This window comes from Fukomys damarensis, unplaced genomic scaffold (genome assembly GCF_012274545.1).
Source record: "Fukomys damarensis isolate Sample0158 unplaced genomic scaffold, DMR_v1.0_HiC HiC_scaffold_17, whole genome shotgun sequence".
In the NCBI taxonomy this organism is placed as follows: Eukaryota; Metazoa; Chordata; class Mammalia; order Rodentia; family Bathyergidae; genus Fukomys; species Fukomys damarensis.
In genome coordinates, this window is record NW_022900929.1 from 46,990,328 (window position 1) to 47,007,763 (window position 17,436).

General features: G+C 46.0%; 1 protein-coding gene across 1 annotated transcript in view; it reads right to left on the reverse strand.

The window, feature by feature from the left end:
- Positions 1-17,436, reverse strand: part of Slc7a8 (solute carrier family 7 member 8) — a 52,320-nt gene that overhangs the window by 16,849 nt on the left and 18,035 nt on the right. The window contains exons 2-3 of the mRNA XM_010637782.2: positions 16,385-16,589; positions 15,402-15,553 (exon numbers count right to left, since the gene is read on the reverse strand). Coding sequence (XP_010636084.1) covers positions 15,402-15,553; positions 16,385-16,589 — 357 coding nt within the window. The remainder of the gene's footprint in view (positions 1-15,401; positions 15,554-16,384; positions 16,590-17,436) is intronic.

Here is a 17,436-nt window from a genome sequence, read left to right on the forward strand (position 1 = left end):
CCCAGGTAGGATTAGAGTAAGGGAACAGGATCTTGACTCAGAAAAGAAAATCTTCTTTCACTGAGGGGAAAAGAGGGCACAGGAGGGAGATGACAGGAAAATGTTTGAGGAAAAAAGGGGCAGACTATAAAAAAATCAAAGAAATGTCTCCTTCCTCAAGCAAGAGGAAGAACATAGCTAATTCCACCATGTGCTGGGATAGAAAACAAAAATCCCTCTTTGCAAGACTGGCTGTGTCAAAGAAAGGAAGAAAGGCTCCTCTGTGGCTCCATGGTATTCCCAGGGTGATCAGGATGTCTGAAGGATAGGGACATTTTTCAGGTAGCCTTGCTGTTGGTGTTTTCTGTTCTACCTGGCCTTATCTCTATGATTTCACAAGAACTCAGCCTTTGACTAATACTCAACCTTTGACCCTCACAGGAATCTTTGAGAAATAAAAAGAAATTTTGAGAATAAGGTAGAGACAGGCAAGGCTGCCTATGGCCCCTGATCTCCTCAGAGCAGTGGCTGTGGGCTCCAGGTCTCAGCTTCTCCCTGCAGTTAGGCTGAGGCAGCTCATGATGGTGGAGAGTGTTCTTTCAGTCCCTGGTACAGCAGGATGACTTTCACACAGCAGTTGAAACCTGAGCGTCCACCCAGGGAGGAAAGGTCAGCGAGTGTACGCAATACTTCCTGGGTGCCTGCCAAGTCCTGCCCTGCTCGGGAAGCCCATTGCTGCCTATCTGCTATCCAGCACCCCCTTTGTTGCTGAAGAGTAGGGTCCCATCCCTGTCTCCCCCCACCCCCAGCTAGATTCTGGATTCTGCACAGCTGAAATCTGGTAACCTGGGTGAGAGAAGCCACATGTAGATAGGGAACAAGGCTACTGCATTTTGAAACATGAGGGTTTCCACCTATCTATCCATCCTTCAGCCCATGTACTCACCCACCCATTCACCCACTTGTCCATCCATGCATCTGTCATGAATACAGCGTCTAACAGTGCTAGGCACTCTGGAATGGGAGGTTAGAAGTGTGACAAAGTCCCTGCTTTCTGAGAATGGGCAGTGCAGTGGGTGAGATGGGTGAGCTAAGAGATGACTATAAAACAATGTGACAGCAGAGCTATTCATGCAAGTGAAGGGTGTCCATTAGGTAATTAGCCTAAGGTAATCCTATAGAAGACTCTAGCAACAGGCGTCTTATAATTTTGGTCCAGCCGGACAAAATGAAAAGTATTACTCTGGCTCCTGTCCTTTATCATCTAGCTGTGGGAGAGGGTGCCACTTTTCGAGGTCCCCACAGAATCCCATCCTTCTCTATACCATTTAAGCATTTTTCCTCCCTTTCTCTTTTGTTTCCTAGGTAAAACACAAGCTGAAAAGACAATCAAGAAGATGAGATTTCCAAAAAAAGGGAACAAGACAAGGGCTAATCAATTAATCTACCCAGAATGAAGAAATTCAACATCAGGGTGACAGGAGACATAGAAAGAATGAAGTAAGCAGGAGGAGGGAAATTCAGAACCCAGAAATCTAGTGCCCTGCCTAGAGCCTGGAGCCTCTCAATCACCAAGTAGTGGACTCAACCCTGCTTGCCCTGGGAAAGCTTCAGGATCAGCAGAGAAATGCAGAGTTCCTGTCCCTACCCTGAAGTGGGTGGGCAAGTCCTCGTCCTTGTAGAGAAAGTGCCCTCAGCCCCACTTCAACCTTGATCTCCAGACTTTGATCCCTGGGTATACCAGAAGCCTTTCCCTCACTTCCTCCCCACGATGATGACAATGGATCTCATGAGGCCTTTAGAAGGCAGAATAATAGCCATTCCAAATATGTCAACATTCTAATCTCTGTGGATTTGTGACGATTCAAAAAGAACTGCACATATGTGATTCAGCTAAGAATCTGGAGATGGGGAGCTTATCCTGGATTATCTGGGTGAAGCCAATGTAATCACAGCAGTCTTTATGAGAGGGAGTCAGGAGTTAGGAATGAGAGGTGATGATGGAGAGGGTGAGCAGGATAAAGACATTGATTTGAAGATGCTATGTCTGCCTTTGAAGACAGAAGGAGGTCCCTGGAAAAGGCAAGGAAACAACTCTTCCAGAGCCTTCAGTGCTACATAGTCTTATGGATACCTGAGCTTAGGACTTCTGAACTCCAGTTCTATAAGATGATAAACACGGGCAGTTTTAAGCCCCTGGGGTGGTTGTAATTTGTTACAATAGCAACAGGAAAAACAGGGACAGACATCACATAGAAAGACAAGAAGGCAGGGACAGATTCTTCAAGAGATTTTATTTAAACATTTTTTTTCTCTATGTTTGAACATAGACAAAATATGGACATTGTCCAAGCCATAAAAATGACCAGGCATCTCTTTACTCTGGTTAGTATAGAGAAGAGCTTTTAAAGAGCAACCAGGAGGGGCTGGGAATATAGCTCAGAGGTAGAGTATGTGCTTAGCACACATGAGGCCCTGGGTTCTATCCCCATCACCAAAAAACATGAACACAAAAACAAAAACAGAACAACCAGGTGACACACACTCAGATCATACACAAGGGAGTGTCTGTCCACAGTCCTTGCAAGACACCAGGAAGAGGGACTTCCTAGAAGTGGGTCATGAAGATGAGGTCAACAATATGCTGATGTGGTTGGCACACTTACATGCCATGTGACAGCATCCCAACTCCCTGAGCTCTCTACCCCTAGCTGGGGTCCTATGGCTAAAGTGCCACTACCTCCTCTCCCTCCTCTTGGTGACTCAACACAGTAATAAGCAAGCTTGCTCTACAACAACTCTAGCAGTGCCCTTCCTCCTCCTTTTAGAAAAACACTGGACAAAACACACAGTATTTCTCCTTTTTTTTTTTGAGACAGGGTTTTGCTATGTAGTCCAGGCTGGCCTTGAACTCATGGTGATCCTCCTGCCTTAGCCTCCTGAGTACTGGGATTACAGGTGTGCACCACCATGTTCAGCTTCTCTCTTTCTAGTCCCCAATTCTTTTCCAATCTCCTCCATATTTCATATAACTTCAGGGCCCACATACAGCCCAAACTCACATATGAACACAGGGAAAAGGCTTGTCTTCCTTAAGTGTTCCCAGAGTGAATGCTCTCCCACTCTTTTTTTAGGTCAAAAGTGTCTCGCGTGGTAGACAGAGTGCCAGGATGTTCCAGGCATGATTTCTTTGTTTTTTGTCCCCATACTTTTATTCATCTTCTAATTTTGTTAACCAAAGACACTGAGAGTAGTCAAGATGGAAAGATAAGGAGTGGGGATGTAGCCAGTGCTAAAGCACTTGTGTATTATGCACTAGGCCCTTGGTTCAATTTCCTGTACAAAAAAAAAAAAAAACGAAAAGAAAAGAAAACGAGATGATCTTAAGAATCCTGCATCTGAGTTCATTTTGCAAGTCACAGGTACAGAGTTCATACAGGGCACTACTTTGTAGTGGGCAACACCAGGGGCTTCGGCCAAGCTCCTTTATGGTTTCACTAGGCTGAGTCAACCCAGCCTGAAATCACAGGTGGCGAGGGACAAGGAGTTAAGGGATTATGTTTTGGAAGGGAAGACTAGGAACAACATTTCAGGGGGATTTTTTCTCTTCACTATATTATAGACTATTAAATAAAGAGGCAATTTAAAATTAACCTCTCTAGTCCGTTGTGAAATAGAACATCAGCGAGTCACTACCATAAGTAATTCTTTATTTGGATGAGATGGCTAGGGATTTAGCTCACTTCAGCTCTCTTCACTAGTGTAAGGTCCTGAGTTCAATCTCCAGTGTGTGTGTGTGTGTGTGTGTGTGTGTGTGTGTGTGAGACGGGGAATGGATTAGGGCACTATGGGCTGATATTTCAATAGACAGCAACAGAGTATTGGTATGGTTCAGTTAGCCTGTAAGAACAGCCTAAAATATAGTTGGTTGGATAAAAGGAAACTCTAACATAATAGAGTGAAGAGTTAGTTCAAATCCACGCAAAGCCAGGCATGGTGGCGCATGCCTGTCATCCCAGCACTTGGGAGAGGCTGAGGCAGGAGGATCACTGTGAGTTTGAGACCAGCCTGGGTTACATAGTGAGTTCCAGGTCAGTCTCAACTACATAGTGAGACTGTCTCAAAAACTATAGGAAGCAAGATAAAAGTCAAAATAAAAATAGATAAGAACACCCTCCCTTCCAGGGAAAGAAATTTATTAGGCAAAGTATGCTAAATTAAGTTTCTCCCTATCCTCCAAGCAGAAGACCAAGATGGCTGCTCCTGAGAAACCAGGAATTTCGTCCATCATCCACCACCCCAAGGTTTAGAAAAACAATTTCCCACAAGACAACCTGTGTCTCTGCCTTGTACTAATCCCTTATCCATTGTGTGTGTGTGTGTGTGTGTGTGTGTGTGTGTGTAAGACGGGGAATGGATTAGGGCACTATGGGCTGATATTTCAATAGACAGCAACAGAGTATTGGTATGGTTCAGTTAGCCTGTAAGAACAGCCTAAAATATAGTTGGTTGGATAAAAGGAAACTCTAACATAATAGAGTGAAGAGTTAGTTCAAATCCACGCAAAGCCAGGCATGGTGGCGCATGCCTGTCATCCCAGCACTTGGGAGAGGCTGAGGCAGGAGGATCACTGTGAGTTTGAGACCAGCCTGGGTTACATAGTGAGTTCCAGGTCAGTCTCAACTACATAGTGAGACTGTCTCAAAAACTATAGGAAGCAAGATAAAAGTCAAAATAAAAATAGATAAGAACACCCTCCCTTCCAGGGAAAGAAATTTATTAGGCAAAGTATGCTAAATTAAGTTTCTCCCTATCCTCCAAGCAGAAGACCAAGATGGCTGCTCCTGAGAAACCAGGAATTTCGTCCATCATCCACCACCCCAAGGTTTAGAAAAACAATTTCCCACAAGACAACCTGTGTCTCTGCCTTGTACTAATCCCTTATCCATGTCAGAATTAAATATTTCCCCTGAACTTGATGCATTCCATTTGAAATTCTTCGTCTACCTGGCTCACACCTTTTAAGGAGTGGGCTCAAAGTGGCTGGGAAAAGGCTTGTTTTCTTTAAGCATTCCCAGAGTGAATCCTCTCCCACTCTTCTTTTGGTTTTTTGAGACAGGGTCTCACTATGTAGTTGAGACTGACCTGGAACTCACTATGTAACCCAGGCTGGTCTCGAACTTGCAGCAAACCTCCTGCCTCAGCCTCCCGAGTGCTGCGATTACAGGCATGAGCCACCACTTTTGGCTTTCTAGGAAACGAAAACAGAGTAGAGAAAGGGAGGAAAATGTGCAAACAGGCAGAAGTCCATAAAGAAATTAGTGGTGAAGAAGAGAGGGAAGGAAAGAGCAACAGAAACAAGGACAAATGAAAGGGAAGGAGAGGGGAGGGGTGGGGAGGAGAGGGGAGGGAGCCCGGAAACAGAAAAATAGGCAAAGCGCTAAGCAGAAAGCAGCTATAGAAGGAAGCTGTGACAATTGAAATCAGAAACGCCTTGTACTTCTCTACAACGTCAAAAGAAGCACCTTTCTGGGATGGGGCGCCTTCTTCTCTTTCAAACAGACATAAATTTCACCTGGCTCATGGACCTGCCAGAAAGGTTGGCTTCTGAGTCTCACCTTTTGCTGGGGCGTGCAATTCTCTGCCTCCTGCCTCCCTCTGGCCAGCAACCCCCGGGTCCCTGGCTCCCTGGCTGCAGCAAAGGGGCGAGGCCATGCCTGAGCCCAGGCCGCACTGTGGGGTGTGGCCACGCGTAGCTCCCCATAGGCTGGCGGAGCTCCCGGCCCTGCAAGTGGGAGCAACAGGGCACGTGTTTCTAATTATGGAAAAGTGGCTTGGGTTTGGCCTGTGTAACCTCATCCACTTCCAGGTGCAGGAGGCTGCCAGGAGGCACTGACAGACCAAAATACTTACTAGCTCTGTGAGTTCTAAGGGACACAACCCAAGGCCCTGATAAGAGTCCAGTCTGCCCACGCAAGCGGCAGGCCGGACTCAGCCATCCTTCCTCAGCGATCTCAGAGAGGTCCAGGAGGAGATGGGCTAGGAGTGGGAGGCAGGCAGGCAGCTTTCTAGAACTCTCCTAGGCTCCTTCCCTGCTCCTCGCAGGGCCAAGACATTTTTCATATGGGCGAGGGGCCGCATATAGTCTTCAGGCATCCTGCCTGTCTAAAACAAAGGTTTGTGCTATTGTACATGTAATATAACTTAACTGGGGAAGTTATACATGTAAATAACTTGACTGGTGAAAGACAAAAACATCAAAACAAAGCAACAGCGACCAAAAAAAAAAAAAAAAAATCAAAGCGGCTTTCTTCATAAATTATGCTTTGATCCTGGCATCTATAAAGTACACAATGGTGAGTTTGGTTTTGAAGTAGATCTTGCCTACCTCAGGAGAGTAACATTTTCTCTTCTCATGTATAAGCACTGACAACCAATAAAAAGGCTCAGAAGCCCTTCTCAAGAAGAGTTGCTCTGAGTTTCTGTAAGGGCTGCTGTCCTCCAAGGACAAACACAGGAGGAAAAGGGGCACAGAGAAGTAGCCAGTCCTGGACTCTTTCAGCTAAGCTCCTGCCCATGCTGCCCATCGCCTCCCCTCTTCACCTTCCCTCTTCTCCTGCCCCCTACAGTGCCAGCTGCTAGATAGACCTGGAGTTCCGCTGAATCACCATCCAGCACTGAGTTCGGCCAAGAAGCCTGAACACCTCGCTCAGCATTTTCCAAGAGCTGAGTGGTTCCCTCTTCAGCATTAGCTAAGCATGATTCCTGAGCAGGTTGCAGTTGGGGGAGAAGAGAAAATGAAGACACCCAGAAATACAGGAATGATGCGCTGTGCTGCCCGGGGCAGCCTCGTTTTCATCCTACTTGTGACTTTTCCACCCTAGGTCTAAATGGTTGTCATCTCATTCCCAGTTCTCAGAGCCAGTGCTCCCAGACACAAAACAAAGCAGATAGATGGTGCTCGGTCTACACTGCACAGCAGGGTCTGTGTGGCTCTCCATTGTGTCTGGTCTCGGAGGACGAGGGCGGGTTCAGGACTCCTTGGACTGGAGGGCTTATGGCCTCTGTATGTGTTCATCAAGGTCTATAAATCGGGACCCAGACTGCAGAGTTCCCCAGGTGGTTCGGTTATAAACAAACCGAGTGCCCACACTTACTAAACTCTCAAAACAGCTGAAGTGGTGCCACGTACTTGTAATCCTGCCTAGTCAGGAGGGTTGCCACCAGTTTAAAGCCAGCCTGGGCTACATAGTCAGACTTTGTCTCAAAAAACAAAACAAACAATAACAGCCAACCAAATGAACATACAACATCTACCACTCGCAAAACAGATGGCACCCTTAGTTTTTTTTCCTCAAAACTCCACTAGACCATACTTTTGTAATTCCATACATCTTCTGACTTTCTGTTCTTGAGCAAATGATAAAAATTTAAGTTAATATTAACCCTTACAAGCTCACTGGACACAAGGAATGGGTGACTTTATAAACCACAAGCACAGGCTCCCCTGGGAAAAACAAAGTGGTCCTTGAGAGTCAGCAACAAAAGGGCAGAGGACATTTCAAGCTTCTAGACTAGTACTGGAAAGTAAGCAAGATGGCTCCATAATTGACAGAAACTGAACCCAGCAGAGCTTCCTGTTTCAATGAACCGTAATCCTCTAAGGCTCATCTCTCCGTTGCCAGCATGGGGGCCATGTAGGCACTCACTTTGATGAGCAAAATGCCAGTTAGAGAGAAAAAGCTGGAGACCCAAAGTGATACTATGCAGAGTCACAAATGAGGAGATGAACTGGACAAACTGAAGCACACTGAAACTAGAAAGACTGTGACTTGTCAGGGAGTGTATGGTGTGTGAGGAGCCTGGCTCAAGAACAGTCAGAGCTTAAAGCAGTGGACCGAGGTGTCCAATACCAGTGTGGCTCTCTAGGGAAGAAGACCTTCAAAAGAAGAACTTTTGAATTCTCAACCGGGCATGGTGGCACACACCTGTAATCCCAGCACTCGGGAGGCTGAGGCAGGAGGATCGCTGTGAGTTCGAGACCAGCCTGGGCTACATAGTGAGTTCCAGGTCAGTCTCAACTACATAGTGAGACCTTGTCTCAAACAAACACACACAGAAAAATACCATTTGAATACTCTGTAGTAAATGTATGTGCTACTATGATAGATAAATGATTAAGCACTGTACCACTGGAGCTCAAGACTGAGCTCCTGTTATAGATGTATAAAATGGAAAGCTCAAACATCCAAGTTCAATCCCTGGTACAAAAAAGAAATATAAAATGAAGTAATAGAGGGGCTGGGAATTTAGCTCAGTGGTTCCGCCACCTGCCTTGAAAGCCCAAGGACCCAAGTTTGATACCTGGTACCTGCCCCCTCCCCAAGAAGTTTATAGAAATACTTTCATTCCCAGGGCTATCGGATAAAGGAATACTCCAAAATCCCAATAAAGAAGGAATGGCACTAAAGAATGGGCATCGCACTGCCATTGCAGACATGAATTTCAAAGACACAGGGGATGCCTTCTTCAAGTCTCAGATCTGAATGTTGAAGGATGAACGGGAAGGGTGGCAAAGACAAGGGCAGGCCACTTTGAGCCACTCCATTGAGATGTTAAAATCTGATCCAGAGTTATCCTCAGTTTATTTCACATGTATCCCTGATAAGAAGAGTGCCACCCTTGTCTCCTCCACCCATTAATTACCACGCTGCCAATTCTGTATCCTGATATTCTCCAACCCCACTGTCCCTTTCCTGAGTCGGATTGTTGCGTCTAACCAGAATTTTGGTGACTGCACTATATTCAGTTTTCTTGCCTCTGGCCTTTTTCCTTCTGGAAAACTTATCCTTTCTTTACCCTTGTAGCATGGTTCTTCTGGATACAAATCTGACGACCTGATTAAAACCCTTCAATGCCTTCCCGTTACTCTGCAGATGAAGCCTGATCTCTCCCCCATGGTCCATAAGGCTCTTCACAATAGTTTCCCACTTCTGCCGCATTTCCTACCTCTTGCTCAGATCTGCCACTTGTTAATCATTCCTATGAAAACATCCTCCTGCCCCATCCCACCTCATCTTCCGCTCCATGCCCTGGTTATCTCCAAACGGCCCTTTGGCCTCTATCTACATGTCCCTTTCACCATGATTTGTTTCAACTCCAGTCCCCTGCTCCTGTTTCTCTTACAGTTAGCTCCGTAGATATCCTCTTGGAGAATTTACCACTTCGTACTGAAATTCTCTATGTACCTGTCAGAATTATCCATTGGACTAGGAGTTCCTTAGTGCAGGAATTAAGTACCCCTGTGTACAGCACAGTGCCTGGGGGAAAACAGACAGACACTTGAATATTTGGTGATGACTGGAGGATTCTGTATCCCCTTCGGTACCTATCGAAGACACACAAGTGGACTCAGTAAGTAAGACATAAGGCTTCCTTTTCTGCTGCTGCTCCTGCTTCAAATACAAATTCAGGGTTTTTTGTTTTGGCTTTTCCGCTGCTATACCCCCTATGACTATCCAATAACTCAAGGGCATAAACTGATAAACATTTGTTGGATAAATGAAGCATTGCAATTCTCAATTTATTTCTATAATGCTGCCTAAGAGTCTCTATCCGTTCTAAAGTTACACTTGAAAGCACGCATTGGAGCAGGATCCTGGAGTAACTGTCCCAAGGAAGACTTCTAACCCTCAGTGGCCCTCAGGGCCCTGGGATGACCTGGATGGCAGGCACAGAGAGAATACATTCTAACTGCTCATCATGTGCCCTGGACTCCGTTACACCAAAACATCCTTCATCTGCATTGACAGGAAAACTAGATTCCTCCTCTTTGGTGGTCAAGTAATCAAAATACCAAGCTGATTCTACTCTTAACTCTTCCTACCTCTTGTCAGCTCTACCTTGTTACTGCATTTTTTAATTCCATCTCTCTGGACTGGACAAATTCTTAGCTTGTTTATCTCCTTGCTTCCAGTTTCCAGACCCTCCTTCCTCTGAATGTGAACCTAACCATGTATGTGTTACTTCTTCACTCAAAACTCTTCAGTGGTTCCCTGCTCCTTGGGTAAAATGTGCTCCTTTTTTGTATAATATACGGGATCATTCAAGATCTGTCTCCTGCCCACCTGTTGAGCCTCATTTCCTGTCACTTTCCTAAGTTCTGCCCACACAAAAGTTCTTTTCTCAAATGGGCTATCTCTTTAGACTTCAAGTTTTGTCTGAGCCCTTCCCCGTGCCCCTTCCTGGCTGTCCTCTGCTTTTTGCCCCTCTAGAGACTTCCTTCTTATCTTTCAAGATTTGGCTCTATTTGGTAGTCTTCTCTAGCATTCCTATATTAACTTTGAAGCTGCCCATACTTTTTGCATCTCAATGTATTGTAGTTATTTGTTGGGATGCCTGTCTCTTCACTAGACTTTAACTTTTCCCAAGACTCTTTAATTATGCCTTATTTCTACTACACATAGGAGCTTAATATGCTGAATGACTGATGCATTCTCTAGTTTATTTTCTACAAGAAAGTCCACTCTTTTTTTTACACATAGGAGCTTAATATGCTGAATGACTGATGCATTCTCTAGTTTATTTTCTACAAGAAAGTCCACTCTCTTTTTTTTTTTTGGTACTGGGGATTGAACTCAGGTCCCTGTGCTTGTGAGTCAGGCTCCAGAACCACTGAGCTAAATCCCCATCCCTCTCAGAATAATTTTTAACTTAATGATGTATCATATAAATGTAAAATAAAATATCAGTCAGATTGACCACTAAGTAAAACTCAAGAGATTTTTCCATGTTTTTTTGTTTGTTTGTTTGAGACAGGGTCTCACTATGTAGTTGAGACTGACCTGGAACTCACTATGTAGCCCAGGCTGGTCTCAAACTCACAGCGATTCTCCTGCGTCTGCCTCTCCAGTGCTGGGATTACAGGCATGCATGCACCACCACGCCCGGCTTTCCATATGTTTTTATTTTCAATGCTGTCCACATAGTTAAGAGATAAAAGGGACCTCTGATAAATGGGAATCAAATCTATACCAGTCTAAATTCCTAAATCAAAGCTGATCTGACACTCAGAGAACTTTTTAGGACTAGGAAAGGGCAAGAAAGCAGTGCTGCTCAGGCATCTGAGGCAACCTTTAATGTTTGGGGATGGAAGTTTGAGGCTAGAGAATATAAGAGCTCAAGGGAAGATGAACTGAGATTAAGGGATTTAGATGCTAGGAAAGACTGTTGAACCTTCTCATGTCAAGGGATTAATTTGCAGGAGACTTGCAAAACAACTGAGAACAACCCACTTTGGACAGTTGGAGCCTTCTGTAGAGGAATTACAGGGTGACTCAGGGTTAGGAGAAATTCACTTAGTTCTTTCTCTTCCAAATAGCTCAAGAAGAAGAGGGAGAAATCTGAAGTCCTGGATAGTAGAATCTTAGGAATGTCAGCAGAAAGATAGATAACAAGATAAGAAGAATCCCTCCCACCCCCAGGAACACATATAGGGTTACTTCTTTTTTCTCAGGGTGAAGAAGTAGAAAGAATTTTTTTAAAGGAAAAGACTTCCAGGGAAACTGAATGGAAAGATTCTCCTTCAGATACAAGATGTAACCCTAGGCCCAAAAGAAAGGGAGGGGGCCAGGATCTGCTCAAATAAAAGCTGGCCCAGTCCTCAGGAGAAATAGGAGGAGCAGATCCCAAAGGAAAACCTATATACAGTTAGGAAGCAGGACAGGGGCGGGGGGTGTAGCTCAGTGGTAAAGCTTTTGCCTAGCATGTGCCAGGCCCTAGGTTTGTTCTCTAGCAACACACACACATACACACACACACACACACACACACGCACACACGCACACACGCACACGCACGTGCGCACACGCGCGCTAAACAAAAGAGAGAAATTATTAGAGGCTATTGTTTTGAACTAAGTTGCTGAACTGTTCCCCAACACATCAGGGTAAAAATCAAAATGATGTTATCAGACCTACTAAGCCAAACCTGCCAAACTTAATGGTATGATAATGAAATTCCCTCTGCTTTAATCTTTACACAAAGGAATAAGTAGAGTTAGTTCAGTTATTTTCTTGTTATTCTGTCTCCCCGCCCCACATTACAAGGAGAGTTACTACAAAATGACCAACAAACTATACCAGCTTTTTCTTTTATTTTTTCTGCTTTTTTCAAACCCTTCTGTCTATAAAACCCTTCTCTGTTTATAATGCTCAGACCACTGGGACATATATTCTTTTTTCCAAAATGAAGCGTTGCCCAATTCTACAATGAAAGTTAAAGCCAATGGCTGGGGTTTCCGTGGTAGAGTGCTTGTCTAGTATGTGTGAGGTGCTAATACCAGGGGGAAAGAAAAGGTCAATTAAGATCTTTAAACTAATTTGTTGCAATTTGGTTATTTGACAAATAAAAACTTAGGTAATAACCTAAACAGTGAAAAGGCAAGATGCTGAAATAACCTGTTGATTTGAATATCTGGACACTCAGACATGTACATCAACAGATGCATTTTATTTAGAACTGTAAGGTTATTTATCCACTATTACCAAGGTCACTGGTCTGGGGAGGAGTGAGAGGCAAGACCGGGTGGGGGGGCTTTCCTTGTTGATCTGTATCTGACTTCAATCTTTTTACACGGACAATATAACCATTTTCTTAAAAGACAATCAGAGGAAAGAGAGGGAGAAAGAGAAAGAAGAAAAGGGAGTGGAAGAGAGAGGGAGAGAGGGAGAGGGATATGGGGGAGAAAAAAGGGGGAGAGGTAGAGAGAAAGGGAGAGAGAGATAGAAAGGGGGGGGAGAGAGAGAGAGAGAGAGAGAAACTAAGCAAATCACAAAATAAGGCACCAAAGCCAAGTTTTAACACCTCTCAGTTCCCTTTCCTAAGTCCTTCCTCCCACTAATACGCTTGCTGTGGAGAAGAAAGGCTTTTCATTTAACTAAAATGTAAAAATTTTTTTTTTTTAACTGCCTGGTGGCCAGGGATATTCTGCAGACTCAGCACTGAATAATCAGCTTTGACCTCAATAATAGAGTAACTCAAAGCTGCCTAAGCATGATTCAAATTTGCAGTCTTTCCCTCTCTCCTTTACCCCCTCCAGGCTCTTGCCAGGCAAGCCAGTCACAGCAGGTTCTTTCCGCCTTTCCACTCCCACAATCTGGCTCATCCCAACTTCATTTCTCACCCACCACAGTGTGAGACCTGACCTCATCTTCTCCTGAACAGCCCTGTCCTGGGGCTCTGCCACACCTGCTGTCCCTGTGGGCTCAGGGTCCTGTCCTCCAGGGCTCTTCGAAATACTCCAGGGGCCTCTCCACAGAGGGTGGGCCTTTCCCTGAGGCCATGCACTGCTCGGGATGAAACCCATCTTTACCAATGAGCAGAAAAAAAGGATTTCCTGTGTAAGCATACTTGTGCATACTCCAGTTCCCTAATGTGTGTGTGCGTGCGTGTGTGCGTGCGTGTGTGCGTAGGGACACATATGTGGACATGTGCACTTTGTCCTGCTGCAGCTCCAAGTAGCCTTCACAGCTGGGGGAAAAGGACACCAAGAGCAAGAAGTGTGGAGCAGTTCTCCATTTCCTCTAAGGAAGCAGGAGGAAAAGGGTGAGGTGACGGTTTTTTGCTTATGAAGGTAGAAAAATACTTAAACACGCATCTCAAGGAAACTGAAAAACGCCTGTCTCTGGAGGACAAGACTGACCGCCGTTGGAGGCGACTGCCTTGCAGTTCTACTTAGGAGGCAGAGGAGAGGCCAGGTACACTTCATGGACATTTTGATAGCAATAAAGAGAAATGGGGAGGAGCTCGCCATCTTGTCATCAGCAGCTTCTGAGTTTCTTGCTGGTTTGGGGCTGGCAGTTTAGGTGAGGACCAGCGAGCAAGCCCTCTTTCTGGAGCTAGCTACAGGCAGGAACCACTCTAGTCTCAGGTTTAGCGACTGCCAAGGTGCTCTGCATCAGCCCTGGAAGGACTGAACATGCTCAGAGCTGTTGATTCCCAGGAGGAGGATAAGGGTGGCCTCTTGTTTGAGACACTTCAGCAGCATCAGCAGGAAAAAGGAAACTGTCTGTGTGCACAAACACAGAAACAGCAGTGGCCAGCACTCATGTGGTTCCCCTTCCTCCCCCATTAGCTTGTCTGACAGCAGAAACAGCAACTTTTCCTGAATTCCCACGCCCTCGTTTCTTCCCTCCCCATAGCTCTGTTTGTTTCTTTTTCTTTTTCTTTTTTTTGAGACAGGGTCTATGTAGTTCAGGCTGGCCTTGATCTCATTATGTAGCATAGACTGGCCTCAAACTCACAGATGATTCTCCTGCCTCAGCCTCCCGAGGGCTGGGATCATAGGCATGCACGACCACCCCTGGAAGCTCTGGATCCAGTGAAGAACAAACACAAAGAGGCCTCAACAGCCAGACACCCCAGCTCACCCTCAGTGACTGACGTGACTGGGGCCCTAGGCACCCAGGGCTGTGAGGAGGGCACCCACCATTCCTTCTCTCATGCAGTCTGTGTGCTTCCAAGGTACAGGAGTACAATCTCCTCTCACAGTGGGTCAGGGCCGGTAACTCTGCCAAGTGCTCAAGACACTGTAGTAAGAACAGATGGAGTGGAGATGCAGGCCTGGCAGCCTGGTTCTGGGGCCTGCATCCTTCTGCCTCCAGGTCTGTGGGAAGATCTGACCCAGCATGAGGAATAAAGTCCCCAAACAAGGCTTTCAGCCCCACATTATAACTTGCCTAGGTGTGTGTGGGGCCTAACCCACGGCTGCTCTCCACCTCCAAAGGTGGCACAACTGCCAGGAGAACCCATAGCTGCCTGTCCTGTGAGAGGAATTGGGGTGCTGAGTGGTCCTTCTGCTCCCTACAAACCAACAGGATGAATGTGGGAAAGGCTTAGCCGAGGGTACATGTGTTAGGTGTGAGAAGGCAGGAGCCAAACGAACTGTAGAAACGTGGCCTCTGAGATACACTGGAGAGTGCCAAACATACTTCCAAGAAACGTCTCTGCAGAACTTCTCTGAAGCTTCTGCATCCCAGCTCAGAGTTCTTTCCCCTTCTCTGAATTAGTACTACAACTGATTGAATCCTAATGCAGCATCTGTCTTTATGGATTTTCCCCAGTTAGAAACCTAATCCAGGACAGGGCCCAGAGATAAACTCTCTTTCAAGGAAGTTTAGAAAGTGTGAGTTGGCAAGTTGACAGGGAAGTAGACCAGACTTCTGTCTTGTTTGTTTACTTGTTTTTTGAGACAGGGTCTCCTTATGCAGTTCAGGCTGGCCTTGAACTCACTCTGTTGCCCAGGTTGGCCTCAAACTCACCATGATCCTCCTGCCTCAGCCTCCCGAGTGCTGGGATTACAGGTGTGTACCATCGCACCCAGCAATAGGCTGTCTCTAAAGCAAGGTGCAGAGGACACTTACATAAGCAGAGAGCAGCCAGGAGTCGAAGTCCAGACTCAGGGGGGAAGCAGGTGGGGAAGAGCGGCTGCAGCACGTAGTTGGAGAAGGTGAGGGCAATAACAGCTTGGTTGGTGGGGTAGATCACCAGCACAGCGATCCACAGCCTCAGGAACCTGAGGGGAAGGAACAGAACGCCATGTTGATGTGCCCAGGCATGGCAGGGATTCAGAAATCACCAGAGGAAAACTTGGGCAAGTGGTTGGCAGCCATGAGCAGAGGCAGGGCATCAAGGGGATGTGTTTCCTTTTTTGTTTCCAGGGATGCTGAAGTCTCCTGCTCCCAGCTCCCATTCCCACTCGCACTTCAAATGAGACACCTGGCTCTCTGCGATGGCAATAAATCGGTTTCAGGGTGAAGAGCTAAGTTCCAGCTGGCACTGACACAAGTCCTGGCGTTCTTCCTCTCCCCTTTCTTTTCATCATCTCTTCTCTGCCACTCTGCCCCCAGCATCTCATAATGGAGCTCTGACAGCCAAGGTGAGTTAAGGGTGTGGCTATTTAATGCCACTGCCGGGGAAAGAGGGAGGTGCCTTCCACACCCTTTGGCCCATAGGTGAGGGTTGAGATTTTAGCAGGGCTGCAGAAGCTGAGAAAACCAAAGATCAGGGCTGGACTCCAGAGGGAGGCCATTATCTTTGGCAATCCGAGAATATGGTACACTGTATCTTAGGCGGTCACTCCCATTTGCTAAGATAAAAGGACCTTGTGATCGCTTTGCCTGGCAGTCTGTGGTCAGCGTTGTCACACAGTTTTTTGGTTTTTGCTCAGAGACTCTTGCCCACTAAGGTCAACATAAAGATTAAAAGTTCAGCCTGGTTCCTCCGTCACTCTCCAGAGCACCAAGCAGACACAGGACAACATGGAAGCAAAAGAGCAATCTGACCTCTTTCTGTACCTCTTTATCCCCACTCCCCCTACCACTCAGGCCTCCACAGATCTGCTTACCCAGCTAGTCCTCCAAAGATGTCCTTGACATAGGAGTAATCACCTCCAGACTTGGGGATGGTGACCCCCAGCTCAGCATAGCAGAGGGCTCCCACAGCTGTGATGACACCTGTCACAATCCAGACGATGAGAGCAAGGCCCACGGAGCCAGCGTTCTCCAGCACACCCTTTGGGGAGACAAAGATTCCGGAGCCAATGATGTTCCCTGTGCAAGGTACCAAGAGTAAGAAGCGAAGTCAGCGAGATCAGAAAGGTTGGCAGGAGTGGCCTTTGCAGGCTGGTCCCCTCTCTGATACTTTTCTAAAATGCCTCTGAGATGTGTAAATGACCCTCAGGCAGTTGTGCCTAGTAAGAATCCTTCCTAAAGTAGGTAAAGAGAAGCTGAGAACCAACTTGTATTGGTCAGGAATTTGGTCACATACTTTACACGTTCATTTGATTCTATGGAGTCAAGACAACATTTCTCACATTTTCCAGAGGATAAAGCAGTCTTACAGACTGTTGCTGGAGTCCACTTAGTAGTAAGTGATGGATCAAATACTGACTCTCAGGATACCCTTTTTTCCCCCATTAAGCTTATTGGTACATTTAAAACAAACAATATAGTTACATTTATCATTGGGATCTGTACCTTTACATGATATAGTTTTGTCTCTCAGGATACTCTTAAGTGGGTTACACAATGGTCCATCCAAAGTGATAAAGGTAAAGCCAACGCCAGGAGGGGTGGCGCACGTCTGTAATCCCAGCACTCAGGAGGCTGAGGCAGGAGTCGCTGTGAGTTTTTCCAGAGGATAAAGCAGTCTTACAGACTGTTGCTGGAGTCCACTTAGTAGTAAGTGATGGATCAAATACTGACTCTCAGGATACCCTTTTTTCCCCCATTAAGCTTATTGGTACATTTAAAACAAACAATATAGTTACATTTATCATTGGGATCTGTACCTTTACATGATATAGTTTTGTCTCTCAGGATACTCTTAAGTGGGTTACACAATGGTCCATCCAAAGTGATAAAGGTAAAGCCAACGCCAGGAGGGGTGGCGCACGTC